Source organism: Diplotaxodon limnothrissa, linkage group LG22, assembly GCF_057381915.1.
Source record: "Diplotaxodon limnothrissa isolate DT_005_m linkage group LG22, D_limnothrissa_male_GT1.1, whole genome shotgun sequence".
In the NCBI taxonomy this organism is placed as follows: domain Eukaryota; kingdom Metazoa; phylum Chordata; class Actinopteri; order Cichliformes; family Cichlidae; genus Diplotaxodon; species Diplotaxodon limnothrissa.
The window spans coordinates 20,425,955-20,445,523 of NC_140616.1; the positions used below are offsets into that span (position 1 = coordinate 20,425,955).

A 19,569-nucleotide genomic window follows, 5' to 3' on the forward strand; every position below is an offset into this window, starting at 1 on the left:
ACATAGTCATGCGCTTTCAACTATCAGCTTTCATTGTCAGAAATGTCATTTTAAAAATCTTAAGTAAACTTTTATGGTGGGAGTTAAGATGAGAGCTGTAGAAAGCTGATGAAGAAAGCTTTAAGGCTGGACTTCACATTTTAGGATAGAAAGCGACAAACTCCCAACATGAGTGTCGGATATCTGCAGGACAGCCTAGCTGGCACAGCAGTGGTAATGATCTGCTTTAGTTTAAAAGTCTATGGTTTTGTTTAGTTTGGCTTATTTAAAAAATGTAATAGACACAAGAGCATTTAAACATTTGTACACACTGCAAATAAAGTGGCAAAGTACAAGCAAAAATTAAAGATTAAGTGTATAACTCTTACAGTTACATAGACAGTCTTTCTTTTTATTGACTCTGAACAGGCCGGCCACAATCACTTCATTTATATGTGTTCACTGCAATAAAAAGTGTGCACAAGGTTTGTTTTGGATTTGTTTACTGAGAATGATCGCACACTTCTATTTCCTCTTCCTGGTATAGTAACCTATTCTGTTAAGCATTTTGCTGATGATGTGATTTTATAATATAATAAATCAATAAATACTCAGTCAAACAAACAGTGAAGTTCTCTGGAAAAGGCCAGAGCTCAACACGTGTCAATAAGTAGTTAAGTGATGTCTTTGAGTTGTGGATAATTTTACCAAAACACACTTAAATCAGTTTTGCAAAAAAAGACTAAAAGTTCAACGATGATCTCATAAATAAATAATATGTCTGTCCTGAGGCTTTTGTTAGAAATGAAGTAAGCTAACAAACACTAGGAAAGACAAGCAGTTTCATTCATATGGACTTCACTATGAGTTTAATTTCCAGCTGTTTTGCTTTTCTTTTTTGAAAAACAGAGCTTACTTATACTGGACCCATCCTACTGTCTCTTTCTCCTGCTGAGGTCCAGTTCTAGGCTCAGCATCAGCTGGGAGCACGTGCACCTGGACCAAACCAAAACATGAAATAAGGAGGGGGGAGGCTGACTGGATATTATTGTTGTTGCCAAAAACAAAGCTACAATAATCATCCTCTCTGTTGTAGCTCAGGTCTGTTTTTTGATACTGCAATTATTTGTCCAGGGTGTACCCCGCCTCTCGCCGTATGACAGCTGGGATAGGTTCCAGCCCCCCCCCCCCCCCCCCCCAACCCTGAAAAGAATAAGCAGAAGCGAATGGATGGATGGATGGTATTCAAAAATCCATCTATAAACCAAAGGTCCGCATTATGTTATTTAATTCATTTTAAAATTTGTATTTACTTCAACTTTACTGGCTGCCATAGCAGAGTCACATATCTCTGTCTGGGCTGAGAGGATCCTTCTGAGAGGGGAGAGTTCAATCTGTCTTTGTTTACTGGAGCAGCTCAGGAGTTTCTATTTGGTCCTTCCTGTTAGAGATCTGATTCATTAGCTCAGTTCATTGGACTGCTACAGAGAGGCCAAGTACAGGTTCACTAAAGAAGTGGACATTGCTAAACATCAGCACTCTGAGAAGATGCAGCAGCAGATCTCAGAGAATGACTCGGCCTCTGTGTGGAAAGGTTTTAGGAATATCACCAACTACAAGCCTAAAACCCCCCACTCCACTGATGACTTGCTCTTGGCCAACACCCTCAACGACTTTTACTGCCGTTTTGACGAGCCATCAGGCAGCCTTCACACCTCCAACGGCCCCAACAAAAGAGACACTTTGGACACTCATTCCCCCACCTCTCCCCCCTCCAGGGCTTTGGAGTTGACGTCACGCCGCAATGCATTGTGGGAGCGCAGCTCCATTTTCGGGGTCTACGAATCAAAACAAACACACTGTGTTGGAACGACGACAACAAGAAACACGCTTAAAAACAGCTAAAAAAGAAAACGGACGGTATAGAGACCGATTGCGTCCAGAGGTGAAGCAGCGGTACTTGAAAAAAATAGAGTGCATTGCAAATCTGGACCCATATGAAATACGGCAGTGGAGTAAAGACCCAGACGACTTACCGCCACTGTCCTACCCCGATATCTTCACGTATCTTGTTTGTGGAGTAAGCGCTTACACAGCGAACCAGTTTCATAATTACAAGTCACTGGAGGCGCACATCCAATTTACAAATGGCTGGGCGCAAGATTTGGCTATTTTCAAGCCGCCAAACTCTGAGTACGTCGTCATTCATACCAAAGTAAGTCAGCTGGAGTGCATCGAGTGAAATAGCCATTTTCCACCCCCCACCATAATTAATGTTATACATTTATCATTGAACTGCTAAAATATCGTTATCATATTATATGCCCGTAATTGTAAAGTACATGCAAATTAACACATTGATAATCGGGCAAATTATTAACGCCAATTTGTGTCCTTCCTGTCTCATTTCATTTATTGTCTTTACATCAACCAATCAAGTCACTCCATTCGATGTTTGATCGCAATTTCTATAACTTCCGAGACCACCAACGATGATATTATTCAGCTATAAAGTGTGATGTGAACATATTTAGAACTTACCGGAATGAAAATGTCTTGAGCACACCAACTGATATCTGGAGACAGAACAGAACTTGATATCAGCTCGTCTCACGGCTGCTATCCAGGCTAGACGCCTTCGTTTGGTAATATCCGATACATGAGCTCCTTCATGTTGCTTCCAGGTTGGGAAAGCATAAAAAGACAATCGAAACTTATTCCCGTGCCGGTCGTAAGATCGAACATTGCAGCCGACCGCACAGCAAGTACGAACCATGGCTATGCTTTCGCTCCTTACTTAGACCCCCAAAATGGCAGATCGGGCCAAAATCCTTTCCACGCCCACCCCCGTGACATCACGCTCCAAAGCCCTATAGCCATCACCACCATCAAACACTTCACCTACAACACCCCCCTCCTCACCCCACACAAAGGAGGATTTCACACCACCTCACCACCTCCTCCCACCACAACTCTTCATATTCATGAAGCAGGTGTGAGGAAGCATGTCATGTGCCTGCCTGCTTCAAGTCCGCTACCATAATCCCTGTCCCCAAGAAACCTAGGATCACTGGACTAAATGACTAAAGACCTGTGGCTCCGACATCTGTGGTCATGAAGTCATTTGAGCGCCTGGTTCTCTCCTACCTCAAGACCCTCACGGCCCCCCTCCTGGACCCCCTGCAGTTTGCATACAGAGCCAACAAGTCTGTAGATGACGCCATCAACATGGCTCTACACTTCATCCTGCAGCATCTGGACTCCCCAGGAACCTACGCCAGGATCCTGTTTGTGGACTTCAGCTCTGCCTTCAACACCATCCTTCCAGACCATCTCCGAGGCAAGCTTTCCCAGATGAATGTGCCTGATCCCATCTGCCGGTGGATCACTGACTTCCTGACGGACAGGAAGCAGCATGTGAGGCTGGGAAAGAATGTCTCGGACTCTCGGACCATCAGCACCGGCTCCCCTCAGGGCTGTGTTCTTTCTCCTCTGCTCTTCTCTCTGTACACCAACTGCTGCACCTCCACCCACCAGTCTGTCAAGCTAATCAAGTTTGCAGATGACACCACCGTTATTGGACTCATCTCGGACGGGGATGAGTCTGCCTACAGGAGGGAGGTTGAACGTCTGGTGTCCTGGTGCAGCCACAACAACCTGGTGCTGAATGCCCAGAAGACAGTGGAGATTATTGTGGACTTCAGGAAGCACACAGCCCCACTCCCCCCCATCATCCTGACTGACACCCTCATCACCTCTGTGGACTCATTCCGCTTCCTGGGTACCACCATCACCCAGGACCTGAAGTGGGAGCCCACCATCACCTCCGTCATTAAGAAAGCCCAGCAGAGGATGTACTTCCTGAGGCAGCTGAAGAAATTCAACCTGCCAACACGGACGATGATGCAATTCTACACCGCAATCATCGAGTCCATCCTCACCTCCTCCATCACCGTGTGGTACGCTGGAGCCACTATCAGGGACAAACAGAGACTGCAGCGTGTTGTGCGCTCTGCTGAGAAGGTGATTGGCTGTAGACTCCCATCTCTGCAGGACCTGTACACCTCCAGGACACTGAGGCGTGCAGCTCGGATCTCAGCTGACCCTTCTCACCCCGGACACAGTCTGTTTGACCTGCTCCCCTCAGGCAGGAGGCTCCGGTCCATTCGCACCAGGACCTCTCGCCATAAGAACAGTTTCTTCCCCTCTGCTGTTGGACACATGAACAATAACCGTATGACTGTTCCTACCACTAACACATGACCCTACGCTGTGTTCACTGCATCATTCCATGTTTGGCAATGATCACCACCTGCACTCATGTATATATCATGTATATATCTATCTACTTAGCACTTTTAATTCTTATTCTTATTTTTATTTTCATGTCTATTTAAGCGTTATATGACAGTATGTTTGCACTAAGCACCGCAGCAATTTCCTAATGTTGTAAACCTGCTCAACATTTGGCAATAAAACCCTTTCTGATTCTGATTCTGATGTATTTTTCTGGCTCATTTTTAGTGTTATTGTTTAGAGTGGGGTGAAAACACCCTCTCAGGCAGCTATAAAAGAAAGCAGCTCCAACTCTCTGCAGAAATCTGAGCATCCTGTACAAAGAAGCTTCAGCAGCTCCTCATCACACTTTGAGACTTAAAGCTCCAACATGATCTTGCTCCTCTTCCTGCTCGGTCTGGCTCTGGGTGCTCCTTCTGAGTCTCCTTCTGATGAAAATGAAGTAAAGCTCCAACTTGGTAACTTTTTTTGTGCATTTTTTTTTGTCTTTTTAATATTATTTAGCAAATAATAGATTTTAAATGCACCTTTATCATGTTTCTTGTTTTGTTTTGCTCAGGATAAATATGTGTTAGTATAATTGGGGATACATGCATTAATTTGGTTCCACGTTTCAAACCTCCAGCAGAACCAGGCTCAGACAGGAGCAGCCATTTGCTGTGACTGGTGGAACTTTAGGCCTCATCAAAAAGAAAAGCTTAATATTAAAAGTAGATTATTGATTATCTGTGTCCTTAATCCAAACTGGCTGATTACACATTAGAGGAGGCTTAAAGCGGAAGGCTCTGCCTCCCATTCTACTTTTAATTAACCTCAAAACCACAAGTAAACCAGCAGTCTGAGAGCAAAGTACTCCATTGCTCTTAAAATAAGACGTAGCCTGAGTATTTAATACCTTGTATGTGAGGAGAAGGATTTTAAATTTTAATCTGGATTTAGCAGGGAGCTGATGCAGAGAAGCTAATATGTAATGTTTCTTTGTATTCCCTGAAGTACATACAGAAAAGCAGCCTGACACCAGGTCTCACCTTTAGGATATTAGCAGTACAGATCAGGTTTCTTCTGTTACTAAAAAACAAATCATGATCTTTTTCCTCTTCTTGTTTCTGTCTTTTTCAGATGACCGAGCAGTGCAGCTGCAGCATGGAAACTGTCCCCCGTTCTGGTGGAGCTTCAACGGCCGCTGCTATACGTATGTAGCTACACCGATGAGCTGGTCTGATGCAGAGTTCCACTGTTTGTCACAGGGAGCCAACCTGGTGTCCATCCACAACATGGAGGAAGAGAACTTTGTCAGATCCTTGATCAGGAACTTCGATCGTGCTCAGAGAGCCTCTTGGATTGGACTCAGTGATGTTCACAGAGAGGGCAGATGGATGTGGTCTGATGGCTCTGTGGTAGGTTTTGTTAACTGGAATGCAGGCGAGCTGCTGTAAAACTGTGTCAGTTTTACACAGTGTGTATGCGGGTTTTTTTTTGTAGACTATTCTTCTAACTCTTAACAGACTGCTAACATGTATTCAAAAGGCTATATTTGTTATTTATTTGTAGTAAACTGAAACACATTACTAAAAAAATCTATTCTAAGATTCACGTGACACATGACTGTTAAGTTAGGTAGAACTTCAAGGGACATGAAGTTCTTTGCTGACCTGTTTATCATCTTTGTAGCTGTGCAAAAGCAAAAGCTTTATTCAATTTCATATTATGACAACTACGACAACCACTCTGAAGTTTACAAACAAAAACAAGACACTGGGTGTCAATTTAGGGATCTACAGTTCTCAGCTAACACTCTTTGACTCTGAAAGTGAGTCAAAGGAGTGAGTCTGACTCATGAAGTTCAAGTACACTTCTAGTTTAACATTTGAGAACAGCAGCGGAGCACTGACCTGTTCTTCTGCTGACTGTGTCAATATGGCTCGTAAACTGAGACAAATTATCTCCAGGAACAGCTGTTCAATAGAAGACAATAAATAATCACTACAAGCACATCTGTTCAGCTGTTTGCAGACACTAGAGAGTGACTTGTATTAACATGTGTACATCATGAAATCTGTTGCTTTAGTATTTATGGTTGGCCAACCGGTTAATGCTAGGTAGCTATATCTGATTTTATGATTCACACACAGCTTAATGACAAAAAGGGCCTTCCCTCTACTGCCATCTCTACCTGTCTGTGAAACTTTCTCAGTAAATGGCATTGGTGTGTTTTGTCCTTTAATAAAATTAATAATAGAAGATTCATTTCTGATGCAATCCAGAGTATATTAATGAAACTGGTCTTAAATTATATGCAAAGTTTGTGACATCATGTTGAATTTATAAAAGTGTACCTTTAAAATAAGTGTTAGGGTTAGGGTTAACCCCCACACACCCCACTTTTCAGTTATTTATTTGTAAAAAATATTTGGAATCATGTATGATTTTTGTTCCACTTCTCACGTGTACACCACTTTGTGTTGGTCTTTCATGTGGAATTCCAATAAAATTGATTCATGTTTGTGGCTGTAATGTGACAAAATGTGGAAAAGTTCAAGGGGGCCGAATACTTTTACAAGCCACTGTACAAACCACTTGAAGGCTATAAAAAGATAGAGGTTCACTTCCAAATGTCAGTTTCCACTGTTAGAAATGTTATCAGGAAACTTCAGTAAAGAGATATGGTGGAAGCTCAGATGAACAAAGCTTTAAGACGATCACACAAACCTCTCACATGAGTGCCAAATATCTGCAGGACAGTGTAGCTGACACAGCAGTGGTAATGATCTGCTTTTAGATTAGTCTGGTTACTGCAGGGGTTTTATTTTGGCTGCTTTACAATTGTAATAGACACAAGAGTGCTTAGACATTTTTATACAAGGTAAATATCTCAAAGTGGAAAAGTAAAAAAAGAATTAACACAGTCTTTTTTAAATGAAAAAAAAACTAAACAGGGTTTGTTTTGTATTTTTAACTGGAAAGATCACAATCTTCTGTTTCCTCTTCCTGGTACAGTCATTTATCTGTTTTCTTTTTGCTGATAATGTGATTTTATAATATAGTAAAACCATAATTATTCAGACAAACAAACAGTGAAGTAATTCTACTAAACCAAAGGTGCTAATAGTTGATCTATTTTGTCATTTACTGCCATAGGAGAGTCACATATCTCTGGGTCCAGTACTAAGAGAGGATCCTCTTGATTGTGTGGAGTTCATTCTGTCTTTGTTTAATGGAGCAACTCAGGAGTTTTTACCTGTTAGAGCTCTGAACTGTCCTGTTTGATTAGTCATTGTGCTGATAACGCCTTTATGACACAATAAATATAAATAACACATCAAAAAACAAACAACATTTCTTCATGTGTTGGAAATTTGATGTTTCTTTCTGGCTTATGTTAAATATTGTGTATAGTTGAGAGTTTTGAGCCATTTGCCCAGTGATGTCACACCAGCAGTGAAAAGACCCTCTCACTCAGCTATAAAAGAAAGCAGCTCCAACTCTGCAGGAATCTGAACATCCTGTACAAAGAAGCTTCAGCAGCTCCTCATCATCTTTGAGACTTAAAGCTCCAACATGATCTTGCTCCTCTTCTTGTTTGGGTGGCTCTGGATGCTCAGTCCTCTTTAATGTTGAGAATTTGTTCTGCCTTTGTATATTATTATCCTATTACTACAAAAACAGTCACGTTCTTCTGAGTCTGCCAGGAGGACGTGGCTGTTCAGCAATTATTAATTTCTTTAGAATCTGATGGTGTTTACTGGCCGGTGTTAGTGATGTTTACAGTTGAGAGTTTTGTTCCATTTGGTCAATGATATCACAGTGATCAGTGAAAACACCCTCTCAGGCAGCTATAAAAGAAAGCAGGACCAACTCTCTGCAGAAATCCTGTACAAAGAAGCTTCAGCAGCTCCTCATCAAAGGTTGAGACTTAAAGCTCCAACATGATCTTGCTCCTCTTCCTGTTCAGTCTGGCTCTGGGTGCTCCTTCTGAGTCTCCTTCTGATGGCAGTGAAGTGAAGCTACAACATGGTAACCATCCTATATTCTGACTCTTCTTTCCCCTCCTTTATTTAACTTTATGTTTGTGGGGGTTTTTTTTATTATCTTAATCACAATTTAGTCAAATACTCCAAGATTTTCTGTTGTCTGTTTCAGCAGTCAGTGATACAAAATTCTTGGTGTTTCATTGTAACATAGATTTTTTTTCCCCCCGTGTCAGATAAGTTCTACTATTCTGTAGAGTTATGATAAAGACCTGCTAATAAACATAATAAGAGCAGCTTATTTCTCTGCATTTTTTTAACTTTCACCATGTCAGCTGTGCAGACGTGCTTTTCTGATGTTCTTCAGAGGTTAGATCAAAGAAAAAATGTCAGTCACACTGGCAAAAACAGTTATTTGTTTTTCATCGAGTTCTGACTGCTGTGTCTTCTTCAGATGACCACAGAGTTCAACTACTGCATGGAAACTGTCCCCCGTTCTGGTACAGCTTCAATGGCCGCTGCTACAAATATGTGGCCACACACATGAGCTGGGCTGATGCAGAGCTCTACTGTGTGTCACAGCGAGCCAACCTGGTGTCTATCCACAGCAGGGAGGAAGAAGAGTTTGTTAAATCATTAATTAAGAACTTTGACCATGCTGAGCGATGGACCTGGATTGGACTGAGTGACATCCATAAAGAAGGCAGATGGATGTGGTCTGATGGTTGTGCAGTGAGTTTTGTCTACTGGGATACTAGCGAGCCAAACAACAGTGGAACAAAAGAGCACTGTGTTCACACTAACGTGCGTGAAGTAAAGAAATGGAATGATCACCAGTGTTCTCTCAATTTAGCTTCTGTTTGTGCAACACAAATAACCTGCCCTTAGAAATTGAAATGTATCTTTGTATTGTACAGAAGCAAATCGTTTTTGGCCCATTAATAGATGTTTAAAACTGCTCCAAATAAAAAGGAAAAAACAATTAAACATGAAAATTCATCATCAGTGCCACCACTGTTTAACTCTGGGGTTACAGGTCCTATGAGAAAACATGCAAGCGTGTAACTGGTGTCACAGACATGCGCTTGCATGTTTCATTAGCACGCAGTTAGTATTTCAAATAAGGATGAATGTAGAAAATGCACCTCCTCATTGATCTTCCCAGAATAACTTCAAGTCTAATTACAGTTTTTATCAATCGATTTGGCTCAATTATCACAGGAGAAAAGTTTTCATGCAGTTCTCAAACAGTGAGGGCATTTTTTAATCACACAGGCTCAACTGCACAAAACACATTGATTTTAACAATCATGTTTCCACATTTGGCAGCGTTTTGGTGGCTGTAGCTCAGGTGGGAGAGCAGGCCATCTACTAACCAGAATGTTAGTTGATTGATCCCACTCTGCTCCAGTCTGCATACCAAATATTCTTGGGCAAATTACTAACCCATGTTGCTCTCTGATGCATCCATCAGACTGTGAATGCTGTGTTAATGTCTGTTAGGAAGCGCTTAGGAAAAAGTGCTTGTGTGATTGGGTGAATAAACAAGTTGTGTAAAGCACTCTGTAAGAACCAGTCCATTTACATGAACAGTCAATCACTTCAACTCTGAGATGAAGAAATAAAATCCTTTAAAGACTGTGCTATAAAAATGTTTATTTTTTTCCTCAAAACCTTACTGACCTCCATAAAGAAGGCAGCTGGATGTGGTCTGATGGTTGTGCAGTAGATTTTGTCTACTGGGATGCAGGACAACCACACAACTGACACAAAGAAGTGGAATGACTGCCCATGTTCTGTCATTTTACCTTCTGTTTGTGCAGTATGGATAAACTGCACTCAGAAACTAAAATTTACATTTTCCCTGCACTGTTGATGCTGTCTGTCTTTAGTGTGTTTGTGCAAAAGTCACAAAATTCCACGAACCTTGATTTTCATAAATGTGGAAACAACCACTGGCAGCTGCACTCAAAGGGAATATTTACTCATCGTTTCAATGTCAAAATTATGAAAGCAAAGACTGTTTTAGGTGAACAAATAAATAGTTAAAACTGCTCTAAAGTAAAAGAACTGAAAAGCTATAAATAAAAACTCATGATCAGTGCCTCCATTGTGTATCTCTGGGGTTACGAGACACATGTCTGCAACATCAGTAATCACATTTCATGAGTAGTATTTAATAAACACTAAGTATTACAAAAGGAGACAAATGGAGATTATTCACATCTACCTTTATCGTTACCAGAAAAAACTCTAATGTAGTTAAGATCTATAGTTTGGCTTCATCCTAAAAAACACACACAGAATAATATCACTGAGGAGGTGAGGAGAGAGGTACAGCAGTGAGTGTCTACAGCCACAGCCTGTAAAGGTAACATCCAAAGAAGAAGTTTGACTGTTTTTCAAGCTTATGTTAAATATGACCAGCGGTTAAAGTGGGCTGGAAGGATCCTGAACTGTATTCTGGTTCCCTCGGTTAATGAGCAGTTAAATCTTATAGGCAGATGAATGTGTGTTACTACAATCTAAAATTTGATTGTAGGAATGTTTTCAGGTAACTAAATACTACTGCCCTAGTACCTGCACTTTGTTGTAGTTTTATTGTATCATAAAGGTCCTTCTTGGCAAAGTGGAACCTTTAGATCAGATCTTAAAACGTGAGCTCTCCACTCTCCTTTTTTTATAACAGTAAAGCCTCATCAAAATGAGTAGGAGGCCAACATAGAGTCACTAAAGACCTCTGTCTATACAAACCACGGTCAGACATGTAATTTTAAAAATAATTTAAATAAAACCACTGAAAGGCTATAAAAAGATAGAAATGCACCTCCAACTGTCAATTTTCATTGTAAGAAATGTTATTTAAAAAAACTTAAACCAATAAGGTGGGAGTTAAGATGAAAGCTGGAAGATGAAGAAAGTTTTAAGGCTGAACTTCACAATTTAGGGTAGAAAGCGACACAAACCCCCCACATGAGTGTCAAATATCTGCAGGACAGCCTAGCTGGCACAGCAGTGGTTATGATCTGCTTTAGTTTAAAAGTCTATTTACTGCAATCTTTTTGTTTTGTTTGGTTTATTTAAAAAATGTAATAGACACAAGGGCATTTAAACATTTGTACAAGCTGTAAATAAAGTGGCAAAGTAAAAACAAAAATTAAAGATTAATTGTATAACTTAGCATATAGACATGTATAGAGTGATTAAGTGTATAACTCTTACAGTTACATAGACGGTCTTTCTTTTTTATTGACTCTGAACAGGCCGGCCACAATCACTTCATTTATATGTGTTCACTGCAATAAAAAGTGTGCACAAGGTTTGTTTTGGATTTGTTTACTGAGAATGATCGCACACTTCTATTTCCTCTTCCTGGTATAGTAACCTATTCTGTTAAGCATTTTGCTGATGATGTGATTTTATAATATAATAAATCAATAAATACTCATAAAAACAAACAGTGAAGTTCTCTGGAAAAGGCCAGAGCTCAACACGTGTCAATAAGTAGTTAAGTGATGTCTTTGAGTTGTGGATAATTTTACCAAAACACACTTAAATCAGTTTTGCAAAAAAAGACTAAAAGTTCAACGATGATCTCATAAATAAATAATATGTCTGTCCTGAGGCTTTTGTTAGAAATGAGGTAAGCTAACTAACACTAGGAAAGACAAGCAGTTTCATTCATATGGACTTCACTATGAGTTTAATTTCCAGCTGTTTTGCTTTTCTTTTTTGAAAAGCAGAGCTTACTTATACTGGACCCATCCTACTGTCTCTTTCTCCTGCTGAGGTCCAGTTCTAGGCTCAGCATCAGCTGGGAGCACGTGCACGTGCACCTGGACCAAACCAAAACATGAAATAAGGAGGGGGGAGGCTGACTGGATATTATTGTTGTTGCCAAAAACAAAGCTACATTAATCATCCTCTCTGTTGTAGCTCAGGTCTGTTTTTTGGTACTGCAATTATTCAGATTAATATTAATAAGATGTGACCAAAAATACTTTTATAAACTGCTCAATGTCATGATGCCAGAGTTTTCTAATGACATGTAGCTTTTGTGACAAGGATTTAACAGCTGGTTTGATATCATGATAAATATCACACATATCCAACAGGTGTGTATCAATCTGAATGCATGAAAACATTATTAGTGTACTTACTACTATTACTATAATTACTGCGTAGAGTAAAAAGTAAGTATTTCTGTCTCTCTCCTTTTGCATACTTGCACAGAGGCAGTCAGGCGATATTCAATATGCAATCAAATAATAAATGAGTTTATTGATATCCATTGATGTCTATATAAAGCATTGTGAGATCACAAAAAGCTTGATAAAGACCACATGTATTCAAAAATCATGCAGTTTGTGGGGATAGGTTAAATGACTAATCTAAATTGCCCATAAGTGTGAATGCAGGAGGGAAAGTGGTTGTCTCTCTCTCTGTGTGTTAGCCCTGCGACAGACTGGCGACCTGTCCAGGGTGTACCCCGCCTCTCGCCCTATGACAGCTGGGATAGGCTCCAGCGCCCCCCACAACCCTGAAAAGGATGAGCAGAAGCGAATGGATGGATGGATGGTATTCAAAAATCCATCTATATACCAAAGGTCCGAATTATGTTATTTAATTTATTTTAAAATGTGTATTTACTTCAACTTTACTGGCTGCTATAGCAGAGTCACATATCTCTGTCTGGGTTGACTACATAGAGAGGATCCTTCTGAGAGGGAGAGTTCAATCTGTCTTTGTTTACTGGAGCAGTTCAGGAGTTTCTATTTGGTCCTTCCTGTTAGAGATCTGATTCACCCTGTTTGATTAATCATTATGCTGATATAGCTTTGTGGTACCATAAACATAAATTACACATCAGCTCAGTTCATTGGAATTTGATGTATTTTTCTGGCTCATTTTTAGTGTTATTGTTTACAGTGGGGTGAAAACACCCTCTCAGGCAGCTATAAAAGAAAGCAGGACCAACTCTCTGCAGAAATCTGAACATCCTGTACAAAGAAGCTTCAGCAGCTCCTCATCACACTTTGAGACTTAAAGCTCCAACATGATCTTGCTCCTCCTCCTGTTACAACTATGACCTTCCATATTTGTTTAATCATTATACTGAAAAGGACTTTGATAACATCATAAATGCAGAATTACAGCAAATACAGTCACGTTCTTCTGAGTCTGCCAGGAGGACGTGGCTGTTCAGCAATTATTAATTTCTTTACAATCTGATGGTGTTTACTGGCCGGTGTCAGTGATGTTTACAGTGGAGAGTTTTGTTCCATTTGGCCAATGATATCACAAGTGATCAGTGAAAACACCCTCTCAGGCAGCTATAAAAGAAAGCAGCTCCAACTCTCTGCAGAAATCTGAACATCCTGTACAAAGAAGCTTCAGCAGCTCCTCATCACACTTTGAGACTTAAAGCTCCAACATGATCTTGCTCCTCTTCCTTCTCGGTCTGGCTCTGGGTGCTCCTTCTGAGTCTCCTTCTGATGACAATGAAGTGAAGCTACAACTTGGTAACTGTCCCACATTCTGGCTCCTCTTTTCCTTCATTTACTCATTGTAGTTTATTTTTTGTGGGGGTTTTCTTTTTTGTTTTTATCTTTTTAATATTATTTAGCAAATAATAGATTTTAAATGCACCTTTATCATGTTTCTTGTTTTGTTTTGCTCAGGATAAATTTGTGTTAGTATAATTGGGGATAGATGCATTAATTTGGTTCCACGTTTCAAACCTCCAGCAGAACCAGGCTCAGACAGGAGCAGCCATTTGCTGTGACTGGTGGAACTTTAGGCCTCATCAAAAAGAAAAGCTTCATATTAAAAGTAGATTATTGATTATCTGTGTCCTTAATCCAAAATGGCTGATTACACATTAGAGGAGGCTTAAAGCGGAAGGCTCTGCCTCCCATTCTACTTTTAATTAACCTCAAAACCACAAGTAAACCAGCAGTCTGAGAGCAAAGCACTCTATCGGTCATAAAATAAGATGTAGCCTGAGTATTTAATACACTGTATATGAGGAGATGGATTCTTAATTTTAATCTGGATTTAGCAGGGAGCTGATGCAGAGAAGCTAATATGTAATGTTTCTTTGTATTCCCTGAAGTACATACAGAAAAGCAGCCTGACACCAGGTCTCACCTTTAGGATATTAGCAGTACAGATCAGGTTTCTTCTGTTACTAAAAAACAAATCATGATCTTTTTCCTCTTCTTGTTTCTGTCTTTTTCAGATGACCGAGCAGTGAAGCTCCTGAGAGGAAACTGTCCCACGTATTGGTGGAGCTTCAACGGCCGCTGCTATAAGTATGTAGCTACACCAAAGAGCTGGTCTGATGCAGAGTTCTACTGTTTGTCACAGGGAGCCCACCTGGTGTCTATTCACAACATGGAGGAAGATAACTTTGTCAGATCCTTGATCAGGAACTCCGACCCTGATGAGAGGGCCACCTGGATTGGACTCAGTGACATCCACAGTGAGGGCAGATGGATGTGGTCTGATGGCTCTGTGGTAGACTTTTTTAACTGGAAAAAAGGCGAGCCAAACAATAGAGGAAATGAAGACTGTGTTACAAGAAACTATCGTACAATTAAGCAGTGGAATGACTGGCCATGTTCTTCTAGTTGTGCCTCTGTTTGTTTAAAGCACAAAGTCTGTGCTTAGAAATTAAGATACTAATTCAGCAAGGACATGCTATGGTGACATGCATGTGGCACGATACAGAAAGCAATGTAAACGTTTATGTCTGTATATAAATAGCAAATCACTGAACTTTAACATGAATGCCTAATCAGTCATACTAATAAATTTACACACCTCCTGATGAGCTCAAAACTGAGTGATAATTTATAATAAGAATGTAAAATGATTTTTGGTAACAAACATGTTCTGAAAAGGATTCGGATTATATAATAATAATATTCTACATGCTCACTGTGCTTTTAGTTACAGAAGCTTTCTGAGGTCTTTCCAAGATAAAAACAAACAAACAAAGACGTTACTAACAAAACATGAAATTTAATGATCAGTACCTCTATTGTGTAGTTATGTGTATGAACAGACTATTGTATAATATGCAGCCAGGTTAAGTCATGTTTCTTTTTTTGGGGGGGGCACTCTTGCTTTCACACTACACACACTTAATAGCTCCAGAAAAACTAAAAATCTTCAAAAAGGTGAGAAAAGGTGCACAATGTTTTCCCTGAAGACAAAGGCTGCAGTTCAGCAAATCAGTGCTTAGAGGACATTAGAGCCAGTGTCTCTAACACACCCTGCTATCAAAATATGATAAAAGTAACCGGTGCATGACAGAGTGGCCAGAATCCAAGCACACGTTTGTCTGTACAATCAGCTTAATGAGACTTAACAACATTCACAAAACAGTAACTCAGAAAATGTTTTTCAGTTGTTTTTTGAAGTATTAATGTTTACAAATTTGAATCTTCACAGCTGGAATTTAAGTACCTGTTATGAACATTATGGCCACTTGAGTGCAGCAGAAGAAAAAGGTCCTGATGTCAGATGCTTTAATTATCAGGTGTCTTACTTTTACATCCATTACGATGAGCGTTGTTGGAAGCATTTGTGTATGACAAATAACATGTTAAATACTCTGTTCTAGTTTTATAGCTCTAGTTTTCTAGACTTAAAGCTTCAACATGATCTTGCTCCTCTTCTTGTTTGGGCGACTCTGGGTGCTGAGTCCTCTTTAATGTTGAGAATTTTTTCAGTCTTTGTTTATTAGAGCAGTAAGTAGAGCTTGTGAGCTGCTCTCTTCCTGTTACAACTCTGACCTTCCATATTTGTTTAATCATTATGCTGAAAAGGCCTTTGATCACATCATGAATGCAGAATTACAGCAAATACAGTCCCGTTCTTCTGAGTCTGCCAGGAGGACGTGGCTGTTCAGCAATTATTAATTTCTTTAGAATCTGATGGTGTTTACTGCCTGGTGTTAGTGATGTTTACAGTGGAGAGTTTTGTTCCATTTGGCCAATGATATCACAGTGATTAGTGAAAACACCCTCTCAGGCAGCTATAAAAGAAAGCAGGACAAACTCTCTGCAGAAATCCTGTACAAAGAAGCTTCAGCAGCTCTTCATCACACTTTGAGACTTAAAGCTCCAACATGATCTTGCTCCTCTTCTTGTTCAGTCTGGCTCTGGGTGCTCCTTCTGAGTCTCCTTCTGATGGCAATGAAGTGAAGCTACAACTTGGTAACCTTCCTATATTCTGACTCTTCCCTCCCTTCTTGTATTTTAACTTTATTTGTGTGGGGTTTTTTTTTTTTATATTTTAATTACATTTTAGTCAAACACTCCAGGATTTTCTGCTTGTTATGTTTCAGCAGTCAGTGATACAAAATTCTTGGTGCTGGATTGTAACACAAATGTTTTCCCCATGTCAGATGGGTTCTACTGTACCGTAGAGTTATTATAAAGACTGCTTATAAACACAATAAGAGCAGCTTACTTCTCTGCATGTTTCACAGTGTCAACTGTGCAGACATGCTTATCTGATATTCAGTGTCACGGTTCACTGAGGACTCACACGCAGGACTCTTGAACTTGAGAAGATCACAGTGGCATTTACTACACTTTTCACCAGGTGTGTGTACAGACAGTTCGGGGAATAGTGCTATATACAAAGGTAACAGGAGTATGGGCTCCAGGGGATCCAAGGTGGGGAGGACAGGGGGAAAACACTCCTTCCTCTTCGGTCACTCACTGCTTGCTGCCAGCCACTCTCCAATCACTCACGACCAGTGTTGGTCAAGTTACTTGAAAAAAGTAATCAGTAACTAATTAATGATTACTTCCCCAAAAAAGTAATCCTGTTACTTTACTGATTACTTATTTTCAAAAGTAATTAATTACTTAGTTACTTTTTAAAAACACAATTTACAACCTGAAGAGGTGATAAAGCGATAGATCTTTCATCCCAATTCTACTTTTTCTGCATAATCCATCATACAAAATGTAATCAAATGGAAAAGTCTTTTTTTTTTTTACTTTTTTTATTAGTTTTAATCTTTTGACTTTATGCATCAAGCAAAATTTAAATTATGTGGCCACACACATGAGCTGGGCTGATGCAGAGCTCTACTGTGTGTCACAGCGAGCCAACCTGGTGTCTATCTACAGCAGGGAGGAAGAGGAGTTTGTTAAATCATTAATTAAGAACTTTGACCATGCTGAGCGATGGACCTGGATTGGACTGAGTGACATCCATAAAGAAGGCAGATGGATGTGGTCTGATGGTTGTGCAGTGAGTTTTGTCTACTGGGATACTAGCGAGCCAAACAACAGTGGAACAAAAGAGCACTGTGTTCACACTAACGTGCGTGAAGTAAAGAAATGGAATGATCACCAGTGTTCTCTCAATTTAGCTTCTGTTTGTGCAACACAAATAACCTGCCCTTAGAAATTGAAATGTATCTTTTCGCTGCATTGTACAGAAGCAAATCGTTTTTGGCCCATTAATAGATGTTTAAAACTGCTCCAAATAAAAAGGAAAAAACAATTAAACATGAAAATTCATCATCAGTGCCACCACTGTTTAACTCTGGGGTTACAGGTCCTATGAGAAAACATGCAAGCGTGTAACTGGTGTCACAGACATGCGCTTGCATGTTTCATTAGCACGCAGTTAGTATTTCAAATAAGGATGAATGTAGAAAATGCACCTCCTCATTGATCTTCCCAGAATAACTTCAAGTCTAATTACAGTTTTTATCAATCGATTTGGCTCAATTATCACAGGAGAAAAGTTTTCATGCAGTTCTCAAACAGTGAGGGCATTTTTTAATCACACAGGCTCAACTGCACAAAACACATTGATTTTAACAATCATGTTTCCACATTTGGCAGCGTTTTGGTGGCTGTAGCTCAGGTGGGAGAGCAGGCCATCTACTAACCAGAATGTTAGTTGATTGATCCCACTCTGCTCCAGTCTGCATACCAAATATTCTTGGGCAAATTACTAACCCATGTTGCTCTCTGATGCATCCATCAGACTGTGAATGCTGTGTTAATGTCTGTTAGGAAGCGCTTAGGAAAAAGTGCTTGTGTGATTGGGTGAATAAACAAGTTGTGTAAAGCACTCTGTAAGAACCAGTCCATTTACATGAACAGTCAATCACTTCAACTCTGAGATGAAGAAATAAAATCCTTTAAAGACTGTGCTATAAAAATGTTTATTTTTTTCCTCAAAACCTTACTGACCTCCATAAAGAAGGCAGCTGGATGTGGTCTGATGGTTGTGCAGTAGATTTTGTCTACTGGGATGCAGGACAACCACACAACTGACACAAAGAAGTGGAATGACTGCCCATGTTCTGCCATTTTACCTTCTGTTTGTGCAGTATGGATAAACTGCACTCAGAAACTAAAATTTACATTTTCCCTGCACTGTTGATGCTGTCTGTCTTTAGTGTGTTTGTGCAAAAGTCACAAAATTCCACGAACCTTGATTTTCATAAATGTGGAAACAACCACTGGCAGCTGCACTCAAAGGGAATATTTACTCATCGTTTCAATGTCAAAATTCATGAAAGCAAAGACTGTTTTAGGTGAACAAATAAATAGTTAAAACTGCTCTAAAGTAAAAGAACTGAAAAGCTATAAATAAAAACTCATGATCAGTGCCTCCATTGTGTATCTCTGGGGTTACGAGACACATGTCTGCAACATCAGTAATCACATTTCATGAGTAGTATTTAATAAACACTAAGTATTACAAAAGGAGACAAATGGAGATTATTCACATCTACCTTTATCGTTACCAGAAAAAACTCTAATGTAGTTAAGATCTATAGTTTGGCTTCATCCTAAAAAACACACACAGAATAATATCACTGAGGAGGTGAGGAGAGAGGTACAGCAGTGAGTGTCTACAGCCACAGCCTGTAAAGGTAACATCCAAAGAAGAAGTTTGACTGTTTTTCAAGCTTATGTTAAATATGACCAGCGGTTAAAGTGGGCTGGAAGGATCCTGAACTGTATTCTGGTTCCCTCGGTTAATGAGCAGTTAAATCTTATAGGCAGATGAATGTGTGTTACTACAATCTAAAATTTGATTGTAGGAATGTTTTCAGGTAACTAAATACTACTGCCCTAGTACCTGCACTTTGTTGTAGTTTTATTGTATCATAAAGGTCCTTCTTGGCAAAGTGGAACCTTTAGATCAGATCTTAAAATGTGAGCTCTCCACTCTCCTTTTTTTATAACAGTAAAGCCTCATCAAAATGAGTAGGAGGCCAACATAGAGTCACTAAAGACCTCTGTCTATACAAACCACGGTCAGACATGTCATTTTA

General features: G+C 39.8%; 2 protein-coding genes and 2 pseudogenes across 2 annotated transcripts; all 4 read left to right on the top strand.

The window, feature by feature from the left end:
• Positions 1 to 4,645: 4,645 nt before the first annotated feature.
• Positions 4,646 to 5,711, top strand: LOC146609859 (galactose-specific lectin nattectin pseudogene; annotated as a pseudogene).
• Positions 5,712 to 8,149: 2,438 nt separating this feature from the next.
• Positions 8,150 to 9,131, top strand: LOC146609860 (lactose-binding lectin l-2-like). The gene is made up of 2 exons (XM_085346219.1): positions 8,150 to 8,289; positions 8,698 to 9,131. The coding sequence occupies exons 1-2, from the start codon at positions 8,202 to 8,204 to the stop codon at positions 9,129 to 9,131; spliced, it is 522 nt and encodes a 173-aa protein (XP_085202345.1). The 5' UTR covers positions 8,150 to 8,201.
• A 4,546-nt stretch (positions 9,132 to 13,677) lies between these two features.
• LOC146609861 (ladderlectin pseudogene) lies at positions 13,678 to 14,915 on the top strand (annotated as a pseudogene).
• A 1,465-nt stretch (positions 14,916 to 16,380) lies between these two features.
• Positions 16,381 to 17,745, top strand: LOC146609862 (lactose-binding lectin l-2-like). The gene is made up of 2 exons (XM_085346341.1): positions 16,381 to 16,481; positions 17,264 to 17,745. Exons 1-2 carry the CDS (start codon positions 16,381 to 16,383, stop codon positions 17,673 to 17,675), a joined length of 513 nt encoding a protein of 170 aa, XP_085202467.1. The 3' UTR covers positions 17,676 to 17,745.
• The last annotated feature ends 1,824 nt before the right edge of the window (positions 17,746 to 19,569 follow it).

Bases quoted from the DNA above. Each gene is read 5' to 3' on its own strand.
- LOC146609860 (XM_085346219.1), top strand. From the start codon at position 8,202: ATGATCTTGCTCCTCTTCCTGTTCAGTCTGGCTCTGGGTGCTCCTTCT. The intron at 8,290-8,697 runs GTAACCATCCTA...TGTCTTCTTCAG, and splicing joins TGAAGTGAAGCTACAACATG to ATGACCACAGAGTTCAACTA.
- LOC146609862 (XM_085346341.1), top strand. From the start codon at position 16,381: ATGATCTTGCTCCTCTTCTTGTTCAGTCTGGCTCTGGGTGCTCCTTCT. The intron at 16,482-17,263 runs ATTCTGACTCTT...TTTTTTTTTTAC, and splicing joins CAACTTGGTAACCTTCCTAT to TTTTTTTATTAGTTTTAATC.